General features: G+C 50.2%; 1 protein-coding gene across 2 annotated transcripts in view; it reads left to right on the top strand.

The window, feature by feature from the left end:
* VPS37A (VPS37A subunit of ESCRT-I) overlaps nucleotides 1-24,825 on the top strand; it is a 431,421-nt gene that overhangs the window by 273,170 nt on the left and 133,426 nt on the right. For both annotated transcript variants that reach the window (XM_085642012.1, XM_085642013.1), the window contains exons 8-9: nucleotides 24,493-24,551; nucleotides 24,630-24,698. In XM_085642012.1, coding sequence (XP_085498138.1) covers nucleotides 24,493-24,551; nucleotides 24,630-24,698 — 128 coding nt within the window. The remainder of the gene's footprint in view (nucleotides 1-24,492; nucleotides 24,552-24,629; nucleotides 24,699-24,825) is intronic.

Here is a 24,825-nt window from a genome sequence, read left to right as displayed (position 1 = left end):
ACTGAAAGTTAAATGGGCTTAGTAACACAACTAGTTCAAGTTAGGAAGGCACGAGTCACACTTAAGTGGGTTTGTAAGGAACACACCTGTTGCAACGCAATGTATCTCCTTTTTACATTTTTGCTTGATGTCTTCACAGAGCAGTGAATTGAAGTGAAAAGGAAGAGAACATTTGGTATTCAGCACGTTGGTTGGCATACCATACAACCTGTTGCTATGTGTATCCTTCAGCTTGCATATTAAGGAATCCATTTGCAGCAATGTCTGCACTACTTCTCTATGCCCATGGAGGTGCATTAGCACAGAAAAGCTATTCCACTGGTGCCTGCCCCAAACCACCTGGCACATCTAGACCTTGAGCATCCGCTTCTAACATGACACTGTGAGAGGACCCAGCAGCTGCTGCTGTAGACACTGGGCAAAACAGCATGTGGGGGCTGTTAGCAATACTCGCAGCAACACCTAGAGGACACCCAGCGAGCGTTTCCAACAGAGCTGAGCCCTAGACAAGCGAAGAAGATACATTGCATCCTGGACTCAGCCACAGGTGGCAGAGCTGGCCTCCCCTGCCTCCCACGTAGGTACTGCTTTGCCCCCTTCAGGACCACTTCTCTGCCCCCTACTGAGCAGCTACTCGTCGTTTCTCCAGGGTGTCCCTTCAGCTGGGGCTCCGCTTCCAAATGATGAAGCGAGGCATTTGAGCAGGCAGACCTTGTCTGCTAGGGAGTGTCATCTATCCTTCCTATTGCCCCCCCCCCCCAGCCCCTTGTAGTGGGCTGTGACCTCCACCACTCCTGGCTTTCGATGCTGCTGAGACAGATGCTCGGTTTCTTGCTTGCCTGCCACCTGCTGCTCCAGAGGGTTCAGGGCACCGGTGAAGGACTCCTAAGAGGGTATTTGCTGCAGTACCTGTGTGACTGGTGAGCTGGAGAGCTCATAAGGGCCAGAGGCTGGCAAATGGGCCGGAGTCTGGGGGCCCAAGTGCACTCTGCTGAACAGCAGATCAGATTCCTCATTATAAGAGTCATGACCGCCCTCCAATCCTACAGAGCGGAGTAGTGGTGGGGCACGGGTAAGCTATCCTAGGAGTGTGAGGGTGAGTAGAAACAAGGTGCAGAAGTATTTGCAATGATTGAAATGACTGGAGCGGTCAGTTGACCTGCTTATAGAGCTGGTGTCACAGTAGCCAGAGGCCTCTGTGCTAGGCAGTTGCTGAGTTTTTCATCACTGTTCTGGTTGACGAACTAATTCAAAAAGTAAGGGCCCCCCATCATCTTTGTGCGGTCTTCCAAATGTGCACTGACCCTGTGGCCAATAGTGAACAGTCTATGAGGTAACGCAGTGATAATGCATACTGGGGCATGGATTCGGAGATGTCCGTTCGAAAAACATGAGCCTGTCTTGTAGTATGTGGTGTTAAGCAATCATATGGAGTAGCTTATGATTTCGTGTTGGGTGTTTTGGGCGTGCTCTCTCTAGTGATATAGGCAGCAGCTCTGGGCTTGTACACTACAGCTGGTTTCTGGCAACATGCTGGCACAATGGTGGCATTTCCTAGCAACATGCTGGACCTGGCACAACAGTGGTAATTCCTGATGCAGTGCTGACCCTGGTGCAATAGTGGTAATCCCTGTTATATTGTGGACAGCCGTGGTATTATGGTGCCACAAATGTAAATTATTCTGAATACATACAAATTTACATAGGATTAGAGAAGAGCAAGTGCCAGTGAACTTATGTAAGATGTGTACTAGAGTACATGCTTTTCTAATATCTTCAAAATCCCAAGAAACATGTATTTGCCATTGCCCACAGTTCAGAGAGATGGCTGGACAAGCAAAATGTATTACATTTGTAAATGCTTGTTGTTTGTGCCCGCAGATGTTGCCGATGGCAATGTTCTCATTAATACACGCCTTCAAGTATGGATGTTTTACTGTAGGTTTGGTGAATGCTTTTTTCAATATTGAGAAGGCCTCAGCTCACTCATCCAGCTGGATAAACATCACCCCTTTCAGTATTGATGTTATTGTCAATGCTAGCTATTGACTCAACGCATTTGGTTTCCCTGTATGCCGATGATGCTCACTTCTAGCTGAGGGAGTCCCGCACTACGGTGCCTTACTTAATGCGCTTCTTGGAGGAGTTTGGGGGGGATAGCTGGGCTTCGGGTCAATCGACACAAGAGTCTTAATTTTCCCCTGTGAGAGTTTAACTGGGCTGGAGAGAGAAACACTCACCAAATTTATGGTGGAAAAAAGATGTGTTCCGATATCTGGGAGTTAAGCTTGCACTTAAAGCCGACATTCACTATGCCTATAATCTAGGGAGGGCGATAGAGGCGATCTGTGCGCTTCTAGTGCATGCTTCCACTGTCAATTATGGGACGGGTGGTGATGGCCAAGATGGTGCTGCTGCTGGGTTACCTATACCATCTCCAAAACTCTTTGTCCATTGAAGCCTGACATATTTAAACAGTTAAACAGTATCTTGCTGTCACTGGTGTGGGCTGGTGGGCGCCCTAGGGTGGCCCTGGAGACCTTTCAAATGAATCGGGAGCTGTGAGGCCTTGGGTACCGTGCTTCAAATGGTATGATGTGGCCCACATTCAACATTTTGCTGAGAGGCTAGTGGGTGAAGATAACTGGGAGAATCGACTACTGAGGGCCACGTGCAGTGGAGAACCTTTGTCACTGCTGCTGATGAGGGGGTTGCCTAGGGTCTTTGGTGCCTTACATTGTTAAACAAACTGCCCGAAGATGGGAACGGATTGCTAAGAGGGTTATCTGAAAGAAACACGTTAGTTGGATTCCTCACCTTAGAATATTCCCAGGCGTCAGGCTGGATCGGAAAGATTTTTCGTCAGCAATACCCCTTGCGCGTCGCTAGGCGTCGTCTGCGGCTCCGAATCCGTCATCGGCGTCATGCGCCGGAATGACGTCGTCGGAGTACTTGGACGCCGCCCCCGCGCGCTGACGTCAGTACTTCTTTTTTCTGCGCCAGACAGCGCCGATCCGGGAAGAGCTTACCCCTTTAGTCACTTTTTGACTAAAACTTTTTGGACTCTTTTGTCTACTCTTCAACTCGAACTGGTGCCGGAAGGATGCCTGGTTTTAAAGCCTGTGACTCCAGTCACCGACTGATGTCGGTAACGGACCACCATCGCCGGTGCCTTTACTGCCTTGGGGCTGACCACAATTCCGAGTCATGCCTCGACTGCCAGGCCTTGACCTCGAAGGCTAGGCGGTCCCGCAAGCTTCTCGAGCTCCGGCACTCGGCTCCGTTCACGGTCCCGGTCCAGGAGGAGGTCGAAGGACCGGTCGCAGAGCCGCAGCCACCATCCCCGCTCGTCGGGTAAGTCGAAGCATGGTAAGAAGTCCAAGAGAAGACATCGCTCTTCGGATTCCCCTCGCCGGTCGCGCGACTCGGTCGAGGGTCCGGGTGATACGCAGCCACCGGTCCCTGAGACTGGCGCGACTCCGGCGGAGATCAGTGCCTTCCTATCGGCCATGAGGGGCCTGGCTCCACCGTCGACGCCTGCCGGCGCCCCTTCGGACCCCGCGGGCTCGATTGGGCGGCCTAGCGAGCCGGTGGCTCCGGCCCCGGCGCCGTCGTCGACTTCGGTCCCGACGCCGCAGGTCCCCGTGGGATCCAGGCCTGGATTTCAGTCGATGCCGGTCGACCTCACAACGCCTCCTCCGCCGGCATCGACACCGGTTCCACCCCCGGCGCCGTCTCGGGACGACGCCGTTCCCCGGTTCAGCCCGACGCCGATGGATGACCATTTCATCTTCCGTCCGGCTCCGGTTATTCCCCCTGTTTATCAGGAATCGGAAGACGGTGGTGACTGGGAGGGGTCCGAGGACCCTCTGGCCCACCAGGGCCAGTTATCACTGGGCAGATGAGCTGGGGGATGCCAGTGGCCTTGATACCTCCCCTGACACTGGCTTCATCTCTCTTCCGACCGTGGCTTCGGAGGAAGGTGCTACCTTTTCTATGGCGTTGCGTAAGGCGGCCGAAGCCCTCGGGCTGGAGCTCCCTACTGTGGCCGTGAGGACTAACCTCCTCACTGAAGTGCTCCAACCGTCAGCAAGCTCCTCGGATCCTCTGCTGCCGTTTAGTGAAGCACTGATGCACGTTCTCAAGGGCACCTGGTCCAAGCCCTCCACAGTACCTCCTGTGGATCGGAACGTGGCCCGATGCCACCGCCCTGCTCCGGGCGACCCCAGTTTTCTGTCCCAACACCCCACCCCTGAGAGCCTGGTTATCCAGGCCTGTACTTCCCATACCTCCTTCCCGTCCGCTCCCCCGGATCGGGAATCCAAGAGACTGGAGCAGGTTGGCCTAAAAGCTGTTCTCCTCCCTTAGTTTAGGGCTGCGGTCTATTCACACTGCTTGTCTCTTGGACCGTTACTCCCACTCTCTGTGGGATACGGTGGAGGACGTGCTACCCCTGTGTCCGGAGGAGGCCCGGACACGGCTTGCCCAGGCTCTTGCCAACGGGCGGAACGCAGCGCGGCATGCCATCTGATGTGGTTTGGACACGACGGACTCGCTTGGCAGGGCAATGTCGTCCACGGTGGGGCTTCGTCATCATGCCTGGTTGCGGTCCATGTCTTTTTCCGGGGATGGCCAGAGCACCCTCATGGACATGCCCTTTGATGGCAATCGCCTCTTTGGCGACAAAGCGGGCAGTGCGCTGGAGCGCTTTAAGGACTCCAGGGCTACGGCCAAGTTCTTGGGTCTCTCGGCCCGCGCCCGCAAATGTCCGCTTTTTGCCCCTTTCGTGGCCAAGGAAGGGGCGCCCCCTCACGTCCGCCTAGCCACAGGCCGCAGAACCATCCTCCACGCGGTCGTGGACGTGGATTCTGCCAAGCCGGTACAGGGGGACAACGTGCCGGTCCATCCACATCCACCGCAGCATTATCCGCCTCAAAGCCTTCTTAGTCAGTGCTTCCAGGCTCATTCCACGCCAGTGGGAGGCAGAGTTCGCCATCACCTGCTCCACTGGCGTTCAATCACTTCGGACAGGTGGGTGCTGCAAATCGTCCGAAGGGACTACTCCCTCCCCTTCGAGACGACCCCTCCAGCCATGCCACCGCGGTGCCACCGCATGTCGACGGATCACTTGAATCTTCTAAGGGAGGAAGTTACGGCCCTCTTGGCCAAAGGGGCTGTCGAGCGCGTTCCTGGTCCAGAAGTAGGCTGTGGTTGTTATTCCCACTACTTTCTGGTTCCCAAGAAGGGCAAAGGGGGCCTGCGCCCTATCTTGGACCTCAGGAGCGTCAACGCCTTCCTCCGGAAGGAGAGGTTCAAGATGCTCACCTTAGCTCAGGTTCTGGCTGCCCTGGACCCAGGAGACTGGATGGTAGCGTTGGACTTTCAGGACGCTTATTTTCACATCCCCGTCCTGCCGGCGTTACCTGCGGTTACCGGTGGGTCAGAAGCATTTTCAGTTTACTGTGCTCCCCTTCGGCCTCACCAGTGCCCCTCGGGTGTTCACGAAAGGGATTGCGGTGGTCGCAGCTCATCTGCGCAGATCAGGGGTTCCAGTCTTCCCCTATCTCGACGACTGGCTGTTGAAGGCGGGCTTACCCCAGCAAGTCGTCTCCCATCTCCAGACTACGGCCGACCTCCTGCATTTGCTGGGGTTCTCCATCAATCTGCCGAAGTCGCATCTGAGTCCCTCCCAGAAGTTCCTCTTCATCGGAGCGGTTCTGGACTCGGCACAGTTCCGGGCCTATCCTCGGGAACAGCGGGTCTGGGATATTCGGGCTCTGATTCCCATCTTTCAGCCTCTATCCCGGGTTTCAGTCAGGTTGGTGCTGCGGCTTCTGGGTCTGATGGCATCCTGCATCCTATTAGTGCATCACGCCAGATGGCGAATGCGGGCTCTGCAGTGGGACCTGAAGTTTCAGTGGGCCCAGCATCGGGGCAACCTGTCCGACCATGTCTTGATCTCGGAGGGCACTGCGAAGCAGTTGCAGTGGTGGCTCACGGACCGCGATTGGGTCAGCAGCAGATCCCTATCCCTACCCCAACCGGAGCACGTAGTAGTGATGGATGCGTCCCTCCTGGGTTGGGGGGGGCCACATGGGGGAGGCGGAGATCAGAGGACTCTGGTCTCCGGCGGAGTCTCGGCTCCCTATCCACCTTTTGGAGCGGAGAGCGATCCAACTTGCTCTGAAGGCATTCCTTCCCGTTGTCCGGGGAAGTGTAGTGCAGGTGTGCACGGACAACACCACCGCCATGTGGTATTGCAACAAACAGAGCCGGGGTGGGGTCGTGGACCCTTTGCCAGGAGGCTTTGCGCCTCTGGACATGGCTGCAACATCAGGGCATCACCCTGGTGGTTCAACATCTGGCGGGCTCTCTGAACGCCAGAGCAGACGAACTCAGCCGCCGGTGCATGATGGATCACGAATGGCGTCTAAACTCGGACGTGGCGCAAGGCCTCTTTCGGCAGTGGGGGGAGCCTTGGTTAGATCTATTTGCCACCGAAGAGAACGCGCAGTGTCAGCAGTTCTGCGCGTTGGAGTTTCCAAGGCGGCACTCGCTCAGGGACGCCTTTCGTCGCGAGTGGAGTTGCGGCCTGTTGTACGCCTTTCCGCCTATACCACTTCTGCCCAGAGTGCTGAAGAAGATCAGGCGCAACAGGGCCCAAGTCATCTTGGTGGCTCCGGATTGGGCACGAAGGTACTGGTATCCCGAGCTACTCAGTCTGTCAATCGATCCCCCGATACGACTGCCTCTTCAGGAGGACCTTCTGTCGCAGCAGCAGGGGACGGTCCTCCACCCGAACCTGTCCAGTCTCCACCTCCATGCGTGGAGATTGAGCGGCGACAGTTGATGCCATTTGACTTGCCTCCTGAAGTCTGTGATGTGATTCTGGCAGCCAGGTGTCCCTCCACAAAAACGGTATATGCCTGCAGGTGGAACAAATTTGTGGCATGGTGCACAGCAAAGGCTGTGGATCCCCTTTCCGCCCCTCTTTCTGAGGTTCTCCTCTTTCTTCTTTCCATGGCCCAGCAGGGCTCTGCTCTGGGCACCCTAAAAGGTTATCTTTCTGCTATCTCTGCTTTCTTACGGCTTCCTGAACTGCCTTCTCTTTTCAAATCCCCTGTTGTTTCTTGTTTCTTCAAAGGCATTACTCACAAGTTTCTTCCTGTCCCCTTCGTAATGCCTCAGTGGGATTTGAACCTGGTTCTGACATATCTGATGTGCGCTCCCTTTGAGCCTCTTCATAATTTTCCCCTTCGTCTTCTGACTCTTAAGACTGCTTTTCTGGTAGCCATCACCTCGGCTAGACGGGTGAGTGAGCTCCAGGCTCTGTCTTCCAAGCCTCCTTTTCTTTCTGTCCATCCGGACAAGATTGTCCTCCGGACTCGTCCTTCCTTTCTTCCGAAAGTGGTGACTGCCTTTCACATCGGGCAGTCTGTCACGTTGCCCACCTTCTTTCCGCCTCCGCATCCTTCGAAAGAGGAACAGAGGCTCCAGCGTCTGGACTCAAAACGGGCGCTGTCCTTTTATTTGGACCGCACCAAACAGTTCCGGGTGGACAACCAACTCTTTGTTGGCTACGTGGGTGCTAAGAAGGGGCGGGCGGTACACAAGCGAACCATCTTGCGGTGAGTCGTATTGTGTATAAAAGCTTGTTACTCCTTGGCTAAAAAGGACCCTCCTGTAGGCCTGAGGGCCCATTCCACCCGGGCCACAGCGGCGACTACTGCCCTGGGCCGAGGAGTCCCCTTGCAGGATATCTGTCAGGCAGCAACGTGGGCCTCGCTGCACACGTTTTCCGCGCATTATTGCCTGGACAGCCAAGTCCGGAGAGACGGCTTCTTTGGCTGTCCTGTTCTCCAGGACTTTCTGGTGTGATCTTGGTTCGCAGACCCTCCGCCGGGGTTGGCATTGCTGGGGTATCTATTCTAAGGTGAGGAATCTAACTAACGTGTTTCTTTCAGATGAACAAGTTACTTACCTTCGGTAACGATGTATCTGTAAGAAACATTAGTTAGTTAGATTCCTCACCGACCCACCCATCCTCCCCATTCTGCGAACCGACATCTAGGGTTAACCGACTCCCTAGAGCTCCTACCTTGAAAGCATTCTACAGATTGGTGTGGGGTGCCACCTGATAACAGTGATTTATTGGTCACTGAAAACGGATTATCCTCAACCTAATTACCGTGCCAGATGAGCCTAAATACGGTGGCAGATGAGCCTGGAACAGAAACCTGGAAGTCCAATTGACTGACCGAGAATGGGCAAGGGCTTGCAAGCTGGTGCGCAAAGTATCAGGGTATGCCCGGCTTAAGCGGATGCATTTTAATTTTCTCCACCACTCATACTTATACCCGAGTGTATTAGCCAAAAGGTATCTGACCAGATCTTGGGTTGCTCCGGATGTGTGGCGGAAGCGTTCATCAATCTGGCTTGGTCCTGTCCGCACATCTTGAAATATTGGCATAAGGTGGGAAGGGAGCGGTACTCGGAGGTAGTGGGTATTCCAGTGCCTTTACAGCCTCGTCAACTGTTACTTGGTCTTGTAGAACAACAGAAGAAAGCGACCATACACGTCATAAAAGCATTGAGCATAAAAGTTAAAACAATACAAAAGTTAGAATCGGAATACAAAGTTTTTGGTGCAAAGTGGCAAGATAATGGTCATAATGTCCCAGTGTATTACGAGTTCATAAATTCATAACCAGCATAAAAACATATATATCAATTGATCTCAAGGACATTTAAAATCATGTTACACCCCACACATCATTTTTAGTCTAAAAACACATACAAGATCGGAGGAGAGTTCCCGGTTCATTTTTCCACCAGGGTTTGTTGTGATCGAATATACCACATCCACCGTAACAACTTTGCCACTGGGATTGCGTTCCTTGGTGATGGGTTGGTACAAAGGATTCTCAGAGCTGCACTCCATCATCTAGTAACTATTTTCCTACGTGTCTGTACCAACCATGCTGGTCTGCCAGAGTAGGCGGGGCAGACATGTGAGTAGGTTTCTGCATGATCAGAGCAGGTTGGTAATTTATTATTCCTGGAGGTGGACCATTTGGAAGTGAAGGACTTTAGAGGTAAAGTACCTGCTCTAAATTGAAAACCACATTTCCGGTCAAAGGAATTTGTGATGGCATCCAAGTAGTGCTCAAGGCTCTGTTGTAGTTTTATCTGTAGAAAGAGCTCTGATAGTGAGGTACAATCATGGCGCCTGATGTCATCTGGTGCTATCGTTTCTCAGTCCCAGTCTCTTGATGGGAACTAGAGGGAGAGTCCCACAGGTACGTTGGGATCATTCTGATCAAGAGGATTCTCATATCTCGCAGCCAACTAATTTTGTGGAATTGATCCGTGTCAATGATGTACCTTAGACCCTCGGCATATACGGCCAATTCCAGCTTACACCATATTCTCCACCAATATAGAATTGGCTGTAACCTGGCAAGATCCACCATAACTTTCCTGCCTAAGTCAGTCCGTAGGGGAAGAGTGGGTGTACTAGTGGAAGACTTGTTATTGCTCTCAAAAAGGTGTTTTCTTTGCTAGCTGTGTCAAATTCTCTAGGCCCACCGCTCAGCACCATATAGGACTGAGCTCACCACCTCGGTGTTATAAATGTGCACTACCGGACGGAGAGGCTTTGTCAAGGATATCCTTTCTTAAGGCACCTGCTAATTGTCGGTGTTTTAATGCCATGACATCAATATGTGGCTTCCATCTCATGTCCTTCTGCAATTTGATGCCCAAATAGAGAAATGCATCGGCATGCTCAAGGGGAAGCCCATCCATTGTCATTCTACCTTTAAAGGATCTATGCTGATCGAAGGCCATGAACTTGGTCTTAGCAGCATTAATTTTTAAACCACGTAATGAACAGAATTCTTCGTAACGTTGCAGTGCGCACTGTAATTCACTTGGGGGTTTAGAGGTAATCAGCGAACATTAAAAGCAGGATCTTTTTGCCGGCTAAGACTGGTGCATCACTGTGGATAGCAGCGAGAAAGTTTGCGACTGGATGAAATTTCTTTGTTCAACATATTTTATTTTCATTTACATATCTCTGCATTGTCTTCGAACCAACCTTACATGTTTTAGTATTTCATGTTTCATTATTCCGTATATTATCAGCATATTATACATTCCTGTACATCTGTTCTCTCTGGATCTTTGGCATTGGTTCCAGTTCATACATTCATTCATTCAGGCATCCCCCCCCCCCCATTGTTCCCAACTCCCCCCCACGCTCCCCCTCACTACTGTTGCCCAAGGTATTAAAATGTGTCTAGTTTGTCGCGTCCTCTGTCTTGTAATTATGTAAGTCTATCTCTTTCGGGTGTTTCTCCTCAGTCCTGCCTCATCCCAGGTTCTCTTGCTCCTAGGGGCCACCCTCCCTGTGTTCTCGCTCTATTCCCCCTTCCTGGGTTTGCCTCAAGGGACTCGCTTGTCGTGAAGGAACTGTAGGGGTGGTTGATCCGAATCCCTGGTCATCGCGTCTCATCTCCTCCACTAGTACCTCCCATGCCTGAGCTCTCTCGATCTTACCCAGGCCCCTCTTCACATTCCTGAGTAATATTCGGCCCTTGCAACTTGCCCATTTCTCCAACTCCGGCTTCCACCTAAGTATGCAGGGGCCATGCGGCGCCTTCCATTTACTAGTGATTTCCCGCTTTGCTAGAATGAATACCAGGTCCTGGATTTTATCTGTGAACTTAGACTTTGCTGTGTGAGGGAACAGGTTAAGCAGGACATGCTCTGGTGTACATGGTACCACTCGATCTGTAATTCGTGCCGTCTCGCTCGTCACCTCTTGCCAGTAATGTGTTAGGGACTGGCAACTCTACATTATATGGATGAAATTTCCCCCCCCCCCTACATCTCGGGCATTCTGCGTCGTCCCTGTGGAAGAATCGATTGATTTGTTCCGGGGTGATGTACGCCCGATGCAGTGTATAGCAGCTAATCAGGCCAAAGCGCGTGTTTCGGAAACCTTATTTGTCCTTTGTAGTATATTCTCCAAATGCTTGTCCTCCAGGGGCCTGCCTAAATCCTCAACCCACCTATTCCTCCATTCTTCCAGTGGCTGTGTAGAGTCCCGACCAATTGCCCTGTACAAGCATGTGACTGCCTTGATGGTGCCCCCCGCCAGGCCTATGTATTCGCAAGTGGCATGCCACGGTGGCTCGGTCGTGCCTGTTCCCTATTGTCTTCACTTTACCCCTGTGCCTGCCCTATAAACCAGAAACTATCCTTGTCGGTTATTCCAATCTGTGCTGGACTGTTCAAAGGTGAGTAATTCCCCGCCTCTGTATAGGTCTCCCACTCTCGTGGCCCCTGCCTGTTTCCACTCATCTAGCCCCCTACACTGTCCCCGTGTGGGAGCGCCCTAAGTATTATCAGTGGCAATTCTGGCAAATGGGGGTGTCTTGTCCGAGTCTTCTGTAAGCACCTACTCCAACACCGCCGAATCACCCTCTGTCCGTTGGTGTGGACATGCTGTGTCTTCGCGGTGCCCAGGAGGCTACAGAGGTAAACAGCACTCACAGCGAAGCAGTCACCCCGCATTTAATTACAATGCGGTCATTACAACAACTGCGTTGTAACAACGCATACCATTACCCCGCTAGTCTAAACAAACACTTGCGGAGGGGGTAGAAGGTGTTGAATTTAAAATCCAACACCTTCCCTACTGTCCGCACAGACTGGAGTTGGAATAGTAAAATATACTATTCCAACTTCCAGCGCCCCCCTCCACAAGTCGTTGTTCCGACTTGCGGGGTAATGGTATGCGTTGTTACAACGCAGTCGTTGTAATGATCATGTTGTAATTGCATGCCGGGTGACAGCATGCGTGAAAAGGAGGCATATTCGGGTACAGAGCACCTCATTCCTTTCCGGGGTGAAAGGAGGCGTCCCCCTGCCCATTGTCAGTCTCCCTGCCACCCATTGTGTGAATCTCTGCAGTTGCCCTGCTAAGTAATCTGCCTCCATCTGCCAGTCCCCCTTCCATCTGTGGCCTTTTTAGCGTAGTTAGGGCCACCCTCCTTCTTCCCGTCCCCCATATAAAGGCTAAAATGCAGGAATCCAACTACCGGAACCATGCCCCGGGTATCCACACAGGTAATGTGGTAAAAAGGTATAATAATCTGGGGAGAGCCACCATCTTTAACAGCGAAATCCTTCCTGTTACTGAGATAGGGAGCCTCCCCCAAAAAGCCATGTTGTCCTTCAGTGACCTTAACGCCCCACCTACATTCGCCTCCTACATATCTAGTGGAGAGTGGAAGATCTTTACTCCCAGAAAACACTGGGGTTCCCTCTGCAAATCTCCCAGTCCCTCTGGTGTTGGCGTGTCTGCCACTATTGGGAACCATCTGGATTTCTGCCAATTAACCTGAAGCCCAGAGAGAGCGCCAAACTCCTCCATCATGTTTTGAACCCCTCTCAACTACCCATCCTTGTCTTTCAGGAACAGCAGGAGATCGTCAGCATACAGCGCTATGTGATCTATTTGTCCTCCCAGCTGTAGACCCCTGTACACCCCACCGGACAGCGCCGCACACCCCAATGGCTCCACGGTCAGGGCGGGTAACAAGGGGGAGAGGGGACACCCCTGGCACGTGCCCCTCTCCACCTGATACTGTTCTGATATTGTGCGGCACATACGCACCCTGGCTACCGGGCCAGTGCACAGCAGCCTTATCCACGGTGTGAATCCCTGAACAAGTCTCATTTTTCCTAGGATGGCTTAAAGGAACTCCCACTCCAGGCTGTCGAATGCCTTCTCTATATCTATAGAGAATATCGCTCCATTCTTTTCCTCGTCTTTACCCAGCTCTAGTATAGAGAGAAGCCGCCTTATGTTCAGAGTCCTCGTCCTGCCCCGTTTTAAACCCCGCCTGGTCCGGGTGCACAAGGGAAGTCATGTGCAGGAGCAACCTCGTTGCTAGTAGTTTGCTCAGAGTTTTCAAATCGAGGTTCAGCATCGACAGGGGTCTGTATGCTGCACATTCAAGAGTGGACTTATCTGGCTTGAGCAGCGGGATTTCCCCTGCTTCCCGGGTGGTTTTCGGTAGTATTCCCTCTTCTCCGGCCACTCCATATAACTCCACGAGCCTAGGGGCCAACTCTTCCACAGCGTGGAACTCCTTAGGGAATCCGTCCGTACCCAGGGTTTTACCCCTTGCTAAATCTTTAATAACCACTCTGATTTCATGTTCCGAAATGTTCGCTCCTAATTGGTCTGCCTCCTCCGCTGATCGTGTGTGGAGAGGGAGCTCCGTCAGGTACTCCTCCATCTCGCCCTCCTCCCTAGGTCCAGGGCTCTTATATAGCTGTTTATAGCAGCTGTGGAACCTGTTTTTTATTTCATCTTGTCTATACAGTGGGCGTCCTGCCTGATCCGCTCTCTCTATAATGACGTTCCTTCTAAAGGTCGGGCTAGCAAGCCACGCCAGCAGCCTGCCCGCCTTATCTCTCTCTGCGTGGGTCCTGTCCGTGTAAGTATCAAAGTCGAAGCACCTCAACCGTTCCTCCTGCACAGCCACTTCCTCTTTCGTGTCTAGTAGCTCCTGTCGGATCTCTGGGTGTTCAGGGCGTCGTACTTCGATCTCCCTTAGCGCCCGGTCTGCCCTTTCCACATCTGTGAGCAGCGTCTGCCGTACCCCAATGGATGTTGCCATGCACCTTCTCCTGATCACTGCCTTAAAGGCGTCCCATTTTGTTACCCTGGAGTCAGTGGAGTGGGCATTATCAGTGAAATATGCTGTGATATGTCCCCTGATCTCTTGTAAAAACACCTGGTCCTTAAGTGCCTCCAGTTTAAGGCGCCAAGTAGGGATGGGCTGCTGCTGTGCTCCCCATTGTAGCCTTGTCAGTATCGGGTTGTGGTCTGATACCGTGTGTGTCAGGTACTCCATTCCCTGCATCAATGCGTGCATGTCAGGTGAACATAGAAAGGTGTCCAGTCTTACATGTACATGTGAGAGGTGGGAGTATTCTTTGTCCAGTGGGTGTGTACGCCTCTACGTGTCTACTACCCCCAGCAAACCTGCCACTCCCTAAAAGCCCTGGCTGTTCTGTGAACTGGGGAATCTCGGAGTGGTGGGTGAGATCGGTCTAATTCCGGGTCTGCTTTGCAATTAAAGTCTGCCCCATGATTATCGAACCACTCCTGTAGGGTGCCAAGCCACCCAACATCTTCTCTAGGAAGGCCCCCTGGTCAGTGTTGGGTCCATATATGTTGATCAGTGTTACGTCCTGCCCATCCAGTCTCCCTGTCACTATCACATAGCGGCCCTCCGGGTCTACCTTATGTCCAGTGTGCTGGAAAGGAACCCCCACCCATATCTAGATTAGTACTCCCTTTGCAAATGCCGAGAATGAGGTATAGTATGCCTGCCCTCTCCAGCTCCGATGTAGTGCAGCGCCCTTGGAAACCAGTATGTGGGTCTCCTGTATCATTGCGATGTGAATCCCACGTCGGTTTAAATGTGAAAATATTTAGTATCGCTTATGCATGGAGTGCATACCTCGGAAGTTCCAGAATAATAAGTTATATGTTATCCTTTTCGTCATTGTTGTATATCCCTCCCTTCTCTCCGTCTGTCCCAGTACTACAGACCTCCGATGGTTGGCACAGATTAATGCGACCATTACTACCTATAATCGAGTCCCTGTCTGCCTGCCAGTAGTGGCTCCAACTTATAACTTCATGGACAAGCGGGAATCTCTCCCCCATCCAAACTGTACACGTGCAATTGTAACTATTGTCCAAAGTTCGGGTAGTGGCGAGGCTAGCGCTCCCATAGAGAAGAGCCTTGTCCCCCCGCCCCTGGGACCCCTCCACCCGGTACATATAACATGCGAATATCAAGCCTTGGTCTCAGGCCCCCTCAACTCTTGTGAGCCCATGTCCAGGCCTCTTTGGTCCCCCCATGTGTTATGTTCCCTCTTGTACTTGCGTGTCCCATGGTATTTAAATAATGTTGGCCGCCAATCTGGGAGTCACCGCAGGGAGGTCCTGGCTGGCCTCCCCCACTGTGCTAAAGCTGGTTTTTGAGTTCGACTCTCTTGGGTTCTCCCCGGACAATGGGTAGGTGCCTCGTTTTCCTTGTGCACTCAGAGAGGCTATTGCCACTACAGCGCTTTCTCTGTCTCGCTGTGTGTCTTCTGCTGTGGGTAGGCTCGTGGGTTTTCCTCCCTTTCCTCCGAAGTGGGCAGTGCCTTGTTCTGGCCTTTCCTGTCTCTCGAATCCTCTTTCGTGTGAGGCATGCAGATCAATCCAGTCCCATGCTTCCTGCGGTGTGTTGAAAAATGTTTCTCCGGCAGGTGATATCATCCTAAGCTTGGCCAGGAACACCATGGAATATTGTATACCCAGCTGCCTTAGTTTCCTTTTTACTGCAACATAGGATGCTCTCTGCTTTTGCACCTCCCTGGAGGAGTCCTGGAAGATTCTAACAGTGCTATTGTCTACTTTGAGGTGTCCTTTCTTCTTAGCCTGCCTCAACACATGATCTCTGTCCTTATAAAATAGTAGCCATGCCACCACTGGTCTCGGTGGCCGTCCAGGCAGGAGTGCTCTGGTAGGGACTCTGTGCAATCGCTCCAGAGCGAAGTATGGAGACAGGCCTTCCTCCGCCACCTCGGTGCAAATCTAATTCTCCAGGTAGGCGACCATAGATGTTATTCCCTTCAACTTTCTCCAGTAGGCCTACGATTCACAGATTGTTACGCCGTGCTCTGTTTTCCGCATCCTCCACTCTGAGTTCTAGCATGTGTACCCTCCTTTCTAGATATGTTAGCCTGTGGGTAGCCGTGTTCACCTGGGGTTTCAGGTCTCGGATGTCTCCCTCTGTTGATGTAACTCAGTCCGTTAACTTCCTGTGGTCTGCCCTCAGCAGGCCCAAATCATCTCTAAGTGTGTTAATTTTGGTTTCTACCGCTGTTCTCTTCGTTTCTATGGCCTGCAGGGTGTCATAGAGAGAAGGGTCTTCTTGGGCCTCTCTCCTGTCTGTATGGGACCCTACCTTCGGGTGGATGTCTCCAGGCCCTTCCCCCGTCCCCCCCTGCTGCTCTGTTTCCTGCCTTTTGGATACTTTCCTTATGGTGGCAGCCGCCTGCTGGCAAGGGCACACTCTCAGAGCTTCCCGTCTTTCCGCTGATCTGTTCCCTTTCCAGTAGGCCAGTTTCTGTTGGCCTGCTCGTCGCTCAGCTCCCAGCCTCCCTTTGTACCTGCTGCCTAATGGAGCTCTTCGCTCTGCACTAGTTTCCCATCTGCCTGCCGCTCTCTTTATTAGTATGTTATTTAGTACTTTTCTGGGCCCCCTCCCGGCAGTCTCCGGCATCTTGATTGCTTTCCTCTATCCCGCCTGGCTACGTGGGACCAAGGGCAGGTCACTCCCTGCCTGTATGCTTGCTGTGTGCTTCGCATGTATCCTCAGTGGCCCTCTTCCTGTACTGCTAGGCCCTGCAGCAATCTAGTCTTGGCCCGTATCACAGGCCCCTCTGCGTTCTTGCTGCTGTCTTTCTGCCACCTCGAGGAACTCTCGTACACAGCTCGCACGGTCCCGGGCTTTCTCAAGTCTCTTCGCCCCACGAGGCCAAGGGAGGGGAGAGCCCTACTCTCACGTGCTGATTTACTTCTTTCCACTCACAGCTTCGCTCTGGGTCATCTGCTCCTATGCGCGTTACTGTCCTAGTCGCCCCCCAGATTTCTGTTGCTGCTGTTTAGGCTTTGTCGGGGGTTCTTGCCACCCCTTGTACCTGGTAGTGCCGAGGCTCCCGGTTTCTCTGCGTGCTTCCTCCCACTAGTTCTTCTTTGGCGGCCTAGCGGCCGCTCACGTGACACCAGCAGGCTCACTGCACTGCCGCCAGTGCCCTCTCGGCAGTCCCCGTGGCCCCCCGTCAAGGCCTCCCTCGGTTCGCCCTCCTTACTTTGGTTCGGGCGGCTCAGGCTTCATACACCCATCTTCCAGCACTAGCAGGTTGCATTGCTTTCCGTCTTTGAATCACTGCTGCCTCTGAGGCTCGCTCCTGATCAAGCCGTTTCCGTGGGCGCCATCTTGGCTGTCCTTACGGTCTCGCTGCTAGTCTCTATCTTCCCCTGCTCTGTTTTTGGGCCTCCTTTCCGGACTGCACGTCTCCCCCATGCTTAAGGGGTTGGGGGGTTGTTTTATCCACTGTGGGGCCCCTTACATCGGGCAGGATGGCACTGGATGGGGATCACTGGTAGGAGCTCAGACCAAAGCTCCCTGCTCCATCGGCGTTGGGCCTCGTCCCCTTGCGACTCCATTAATAAAGAGGTAGAACAACGTAGGAGCCAACACACATCCTTGGCGGACACCCTTTCGAACATTTCCCTGTACCCCCCAGCGGATTTGTGCATAATTTTCCTCATGAAGGCGGGCAATGAGGGAAAGTAAGTCGAGAGGCATCCCCATCTCCTTCAATACCGCCCACAGTTTATTTTGTGAGACCAGGTCGAAGGCTGATTTAAGGTCGACCAAGTCAGCATACATGCTGCCCTTGCGGAGGACTATTGTCAACCAATATATTAAGACAAATCGAAAGACCTGGTCAATTGTACTTATGTGGGTCCGTAAACCTGCCTGAAGAGGGCTAAGAATGCTGTTTTCGTCAATCCATACGTGAGCCTCGGCCAGGACAAGTCGGGCCACCACTTTTTGTATAGAAACTATAAGTCTTATTGGCTTATAGGTACAAGGCAGGGATTTGTCTCCTTTTTAGGTCTCGCCTACGCAGCACGCATGCACTGCATAGGAGAGACCTATTTGCTTTTTTGCTCAAAAACGTGCATGCGTTGCATTGCTTTCAACAGCAACGCGTGCACGTTTGGTGATTCCCTTGCGGGAGCGAGCTTTGGCAACATCTGTTTGTAATTAACTTCCAAACGGTGCCCAAGGCTCGCTCCTGCAAGGGAATCGCTGGGTGTTCTCTCGGCCGCACTCCCCGCACCCTTCCCACTTGTTAACCCGTTTGTATGCTGTTTTTTTTTTTTTTTTTTACAGCGAAGCACGAGCTCCTCTGCAGCTCCGGCCCTCAAACATCCATGCCCCTCCTCTGAATTTGTCATTTCGCCACCTTCACTTTTGCCCTCCTCTGCTTGAAATAGAGTTTGTTCAGATCCTTACTTATTAACCGCGCCGCAATCACTTTAGGTTTTTTAATTAATTAATTTTGCCGTTCCTCAAAAGCAAACACCTCCCCATACAGCATAGTGGGCGCCTTTATTTCTCAACGTCGTTGCCTTTACAACGAACTGAGCTTCAACACACAACTTTATTTCTCCGCAGCTCCACGCTCTTTAAATGTTGTGATTGATACATTAATAACATTCAAAGGGTGACGTCACCCCACCAGCATTACATGCAAGCAAGCTGCTGTCCGGGGCACTCCGACGTAGAATTCATTTTGCTACTCTCGGTAATCACCCACTCCAGGGGCTTCAAGACACAGGCCCATTTAGATTCTGCAGTTGGTCTTCTGAGCCTCTTCAAACTGTTTCGAACTCGACAGGGAAGGCAGACAGTGCAACCTCGGCTTCCTCACACATATGATGCGGTAAAAGGATAAACATGAATACCTTTACACAAAGTAGACATGCTGTGGTGCTGCCTGTAGTGGCGGAGAGGGGGGTGCATTCTCATAGTAGGGAACTTTTAATTACAAATGAACGTCGCTCCAAGATGGCTCCTAAAATGGGTCCCCAAAGTTGATCACATAGAATCGCCGCATTCACTTTTGCCCTCCTCTGCTTGAAATGTAGGTTGTTTAGATACTTGTTTATTAAGCGGGCCGCATTCACTTTAGGCTTGTGTGCTTCCAAATTAATGTTGCCTTTCCTCAAAAGCAAACCCCTCCTACTTCCCCAAACAGCATGGCCGGACGCCTTTACCAACGGCGCCGCTTTTACTTTAAATTTAATGGACAGAGCTGAGCTTCAACATATCTTGCTTTATTCCTCCACAGCGCCAAGCTCCTTAATTGTTGTGGTTGATACATTATTTAACATTCAAAGGGTGATGTCACCTCCGCCAGCATCCTGTGCAAACAAGCTGCAGCCCAGGCCTCTCCTGCTGCTCTGCGCCCGGCATATAGGGACTGGAGCTGGGCTGCTGCTGCCTTCCACAGCTACTGGTAAGTGCAGGACACCCTGACTTCGACGCACCCCGCAGCCCCAGTCTGCTGCCACCACAATAACAGCTAAGTATTAACGCATTTAGTACACCTCGTCTTTTTAAACAACCCACTGGTTATAACCAGATACAACTCTCTAATGTGTATTGTGAAGATTTTTCAGTAGTTCCATGGTGTCGTTTTAAGCAATATATAGTGCGTCACTGCTTCTTGTCACACAGGGTCCAAGCAGCCGTTCATCCTTCCTATCTTCGTAAAACCAGTAACTTTAAGTTGGGTTACAAAAACATTCTTTAGTTGCCCATACCGCCACGTGACCACCTCATAAGTTAACGTGCGCTCTTCCAATTTCACTGTTTCAGCAGATCAACAGTCTAGGAAGTGAACAGATGGTTAAGTAGCTTCCCTAAAGGTACACCGCATAAATATAGTGTATTTTGCTAGATGAAAATTGTAGCCCCTATTTTTACTTCGGGCAAACTCCAGATCACACTTATTTTTGCAACTACTTATAACCGTTGTTAGCTAAAAGATGACAACAGGGTCATGATTTGAATTGTGCAGCAGGTACCTTTGCCCGAGCAGCTTTGCCTGAGGCAAGCGCTATGTTTATATGCTCAAAAACACTGTTAAAGAGCTCTCAACTGCAGAACCAAGGCATACTCTCAATGAGGCTTTCAATTCAATTTCAAAGTCCCCTGCTTCTTCACCTGCTATGTTACTCCACTGCAAACAAAACAAGCATTGACATAGCCAATAGGTCTCGCCTTTGGCACCTTATAAGTATTTAGTTATGCAGCACACAATCCCGGGTGCAACAACATCAACTGTTGCATGTCTAAATACTTATAAGGTCCCAAAGCCTCGACCTATTGGCTATGCCAATGCTTGTTTATATGCTGTGATGATCTCTGCCCCCCGCTGGGTGCCAGGGAAAGGGGCACCGTGAGCAATGGCGTTAGCGAGTAACAATATATATTGGGTCCATTTGGACTTGTCCTGCATGAAGATATCAGCGGGAACACAATCTGTCCCTGGTGCTCGTCTTCCTGTGATAGCGCTAAGGGCAGAGTTTACGTCTGCCTCATCAAGTACTTTTCCAGTACAGTAAAGGTGAATCGGTAGGGGGCCACTATCCTTTATGTCATCACAAACATTGAGAAGCGAAGTGACTAACCCTCACACCTGGATCAACATGTTTTTCCGGGGGCGGTGCTACTCCTCCCATGCCCCATTTTACCAGATTCCCGAACCGTTGGGTATTGTTACTGCCAGATGCTTGTTTTAAATCCAATCATCTATTCTTGTCCCAGGTTTTTTTAGCTCTAAGGATCGCCTTCTTGTAGCTGGACCTAGCAGTTCGTACTCTAGCCACATCGCTCGACCGGATTGCCTCACCAAGGGCACCACAGGCATGCCTCCAATCTTTGTTGTACCAGTGGTGCTTTAACTGAGTACCATTCACCCTGGCCCTGCTAGGTCTTTGGAAGTAGGTGCCATTTTTGAAAATAATAAGTTGTGCAACTGTGTAATTTCGTTTAGCGACTGGGGGTTAAGGAGAGATATCTCCATCGCTTTTAACGTACTTTCCACCTCACAAGTTATAGAGGACAATATTCATGGGCGTTCTAAAATCATGGGCCATTTAACTTGCTGCATGTTGTTTAAGAGCTGCAGATCACTAGTGGTGGTTAAGTTATCAGTTTGTGCTTGTGCACATAGTTCCCTGAATATGAACCTAGAGCAGAGTGGGTCATGATCACTCTCCATGCGTTCCTGCACGACCATGTCCTCGAGAGTGTGCCATATGTTTAGGCTAACTAGGAGATTGTCAATGCGCTTCGAATGATGTCCATTATTAAACATATTTGCCCCTTGTCTGTCGGAGGTAGATCTACCGTTAGCCACCCTTAGACCATATTCTAGACAAAGGGCTTTCAGGTGAATGACAGCTTCGGTCCATCTTTTAATTGGAGTTAATTCCAAGAGTGGGACACCCCACTGCTTGTCCTCCTACCTCGCCAAGTCATTAGCCTTACTATCGAAAGGTTCAAACGTCGAGTTTAGGTCTCCCACTATAACTACTGAGGGTTCCCCTGAGTGTTTGTCTGAAAGCTCACCTAGGGTGAGGATTGTTTCAGACCTCCGCCCCCACTGTGACCTCTCACCTAGGGTGAGGATTGTTTCAGACCTCTGCCCCCACTGTGACCTCTCGCGTATACATTGTAGATGTCAATAATTCCATATGGGCTACACACCAGCCTGATTAGGAGGATATCTTTGCTCTCGGTGGGTAATACCAGTAACTTGAGGCCAATAACCTGTCTTACCCAGAGTGTAAGGCCCCCTATGGTCGACCTCTATCACCCAGGGTAGCCGGGATATAGTAGTTTAGGTATCCAGGGTGATGAAGTGGGTCTATAGGCCAGGATTCTTGATAGGCACAAATGTCAAACTTTTCTATGAAATTATTCCAGTCAGGGGAGACACCCCTAGACCTCAACCCATCAGTGTTCCAAGATAGAACTGTAATAGTACGTAACAATACATAGATCTGGTGTTGGGCCAGCCTTAGGAATTATGGTTCCTGGCGTTTTTTCTAACTCACTCCCTGCTCTGCAGAATACAAATTACTGCAGCAGGACCTGCTCCAGGTGAAATAGTGAATTGCCATTTGATGGTTGGGGACAAAAAGTCTCAGTGTTGAATCATGGGTATTTTGGTGAGCAAAATAACAATGGATTAAACCCAGAGCTGTGACTGGGGGTGAATGTTTTGCCAATGTGCAACATTCCGTCCATCATCTTGTGTGTTTTGCTGTTCGCCCTATGTGGGAAGGGTATGCCCAGACGTGGGCCCCGTGCTCACTACGCCACTGGAGTCAAGCTATCCTGGCTGAAGTGGGGTGAAACCCCGAAACCGGTCTTAGGATGCTTGATTCCGGTCCAGGGAAGACATGGCTTGGCAGTTCGGGCTGGACTGTTCCCATGAGGCACAGGGTCAAGACTGATATGCATATGGCCATGTCTGAACTTGGGTGACGTGGTGAGCAAACTAACAATGGATTAAACCCAGATCTGTGACTGGGTTGAATGTTTTGCCAATGTGCAACATTCCGTCCATCATCTTGTGTGTTTTATTATCAGAGCTTACTCATTCAGAAGTTATTGATACATGATACAGCAATACATATTGGAAAAACCAAGAAATATTTTAACTCCCCTTTATATCTTTAGTGTGAGACATGGTAGCACAACTTGCATCTTGCTTCCACCCTCATGAATTCCTATTGCATCAATTTAAAAGTCAAAATGATACTATTGTTGACCGGAATTATTGTGTTTTTACATCTTTGAATTGTGGAACTGCATTTGACTACCTTGTGTATTCTTCTGTAACGGAGACATTGTTAATGTTCCAGAGCAATGATATAATAATTTCCCCTCTCCTCTCTATAGAGTAGCATTAGAAAATAAGGTATAAAGAGAACTGGGGATTAGAGTGGGGTGAACTTAAGGACCGATTTGTGGTGGATAGATAGATGGACAGATAGAATGAAAGAAAAATAGCTAGGCAGAGAGGGACTGGACTAATCTATTAGAGAAAGTAAGGAATATGTCAAACGTTTGAGGTATTTCTAATATGCACCTCATTTAATATTATGACTGCTGAGATATTATCATCATTCTGATGCATAATATTTATGTTGGAATAATGCATAATAAATAACCTTTTATCGTAAAATACCAATAACTGTGTGTCTGCCTACTGTTTCTAGGGGCAAGGATCCCTAGCTCTATATAAAACTCCCTATGCAGCTGAGTTACTCGTACAGGGTTATCTGACTCCCAGCATTCCTTATCAGAATGAGCACAACTCATTAGAGTGAGGCATGAGAAACCCATGTTCTTGCTCTTTCTCTCTGAAGATAAGCAACAAATAATTCCTTTTAGGGCTTTTCAGCTGACTGGCAGTACAGTACTTGGTGACTTGTTCTTAGTTGGTGAAGTGTGGTTATACAATGTGGGATATGCAGAAAACGTTTTGATGTGCAGGAGAAACCGGGAAGTCCCCTTAATGTGCTGCAGTGAACTTGCACTTGTGCATAAACGTGGTGTGAAGAGGGGTTTGAGATCCCTAAGCACTTATTAAATGCAATAAGGCAACCCAATGTCTTCCAATGGAAGAGATAGAACTTCTCGTAGCGAAGCACAAATTTAGGAGTTTTTCACTCCCACGACATGTAAAACGTAAAAACACATGCCCTGCTTTTTAAATACAATGCACCTTTCCCTGTTTAGGGCCTACCTTAGGAGTAGATAGACTGTTTCGGGCCTATCTTAGTAAAGACATATGTTTTAGAAAGAAACCAGGCCTGCCAAAAGGTCTGTTTTGCCAGGTGGAATTGGCAGTTTTAAAACTGCACTGCAGGCTGCAATGACAGGCCTGAGACGTGTTTAAAAGTGCTACTTAAGTGGGTGGTGCAATGAGTGCTGTATTTGCTGTGTTCGCCCTAAGTTGGCAGGGTATGCCCAGACGTGGGTCCCATGCTCACTTTGCCACTGGATTAAAGCTAGCCTGTCTGATGAGTACTGTTATCCCGATACTGGCCCCAGGATGCTTGTTTCCGGTCCAGGGAGGACCTGGCCTGGCAGTTTCAGCTGGACTGTTCCCATGAGGCACAGGGTCAAGACTGATCTGCATATGGCTGGGTCCAAACTGGGGTGGCGAAGTGAGCTAAAGAACGATGATGGATTCAACCCCGATCTGTGACTGGAAGTGAATGTCTGAAAAGTTTCAGTACTCCGTCCATCATCTCCTTGTATTTGCTTTGTAGGCCCATTGTAGGCCCATTCGCAACATTTAATTTACAGGCCCTTGGTACATGCAGTACAAAATACTATGGACTTATAAGTAAATTAAATATGCCATTCAGGTGTAAGCCAATTGTGCCGTGTTTTAGGGAGCAAGCACAGGCACTGGTTAGTAGTGGTAAAGTGCACAGTTATAATGACAACAAAAATGAAATTCAGAAAACCGGAGCGGTGAAGGCAAAAAGTCTGGGGAAAACAATACCAAGGATGACCGGTCTAACACATATCTTATGAAGTGTCAACCACAGCAGAAACAATGTTTATTGTATTTGCATTTATATAGCACTAAGTAACTTTGACAAGGCATCAAAGCACTTTTTTCGGCGAGTAGCGCGCTACTCCAGAACGTAAAGGATTAGTGGTGAATTATTCTACAGAAATAAAAGTAATTTAAGCAGAAGAACCACAAGTTTAATTCATTTACATGTTCTTTATTTTACAGAAAAAAACCTCCAAATGGAGCCAATCCTGGAAACTAAAAGGCATGCTATACTCGATAAAGTAAGAGTTTTTAAATTCTGTCTCGGGCTAAAATGTAAAGGAAATGTGCCTGTCTAACTACTGCTTTGTTTGTTTCAGTATGAAGTGCTTACTCAGATGAAATCCAGTTTTGAGAAAAAGATGCAAAGGCAACATGAGCTCAGTGAGGCAAGTTGTTTTGTTATAGTCTTTGACAGTCTAAGTTGCAAATAACCTTTTGGGAAACGTACTATACTTGGCAATAGACATAATGATAATGTGGTATCCAGAAGATTTTACTCTGCCTCGATGTATT

The sequence above is a fragment of the Triturus cristatus genome, chromosome 2_2 (genome assembly GCF_964204655.1).
Source record: "Triturus cristatus chromosome 2_2, aTriCri1.1, whole genome shotgun sequence".
NCBI classification, from domain to species: Eukaryota; Metazoa; Chordata; class Amphibia; order Caudata; family Salamandridae; genus Triturus; species Triturus cristatus.
The sequence above is the reverse complement of the archived record's forward strand: the minus strand, read 5'-3'. Positions and strand labels throughout refer to the sequence as shown.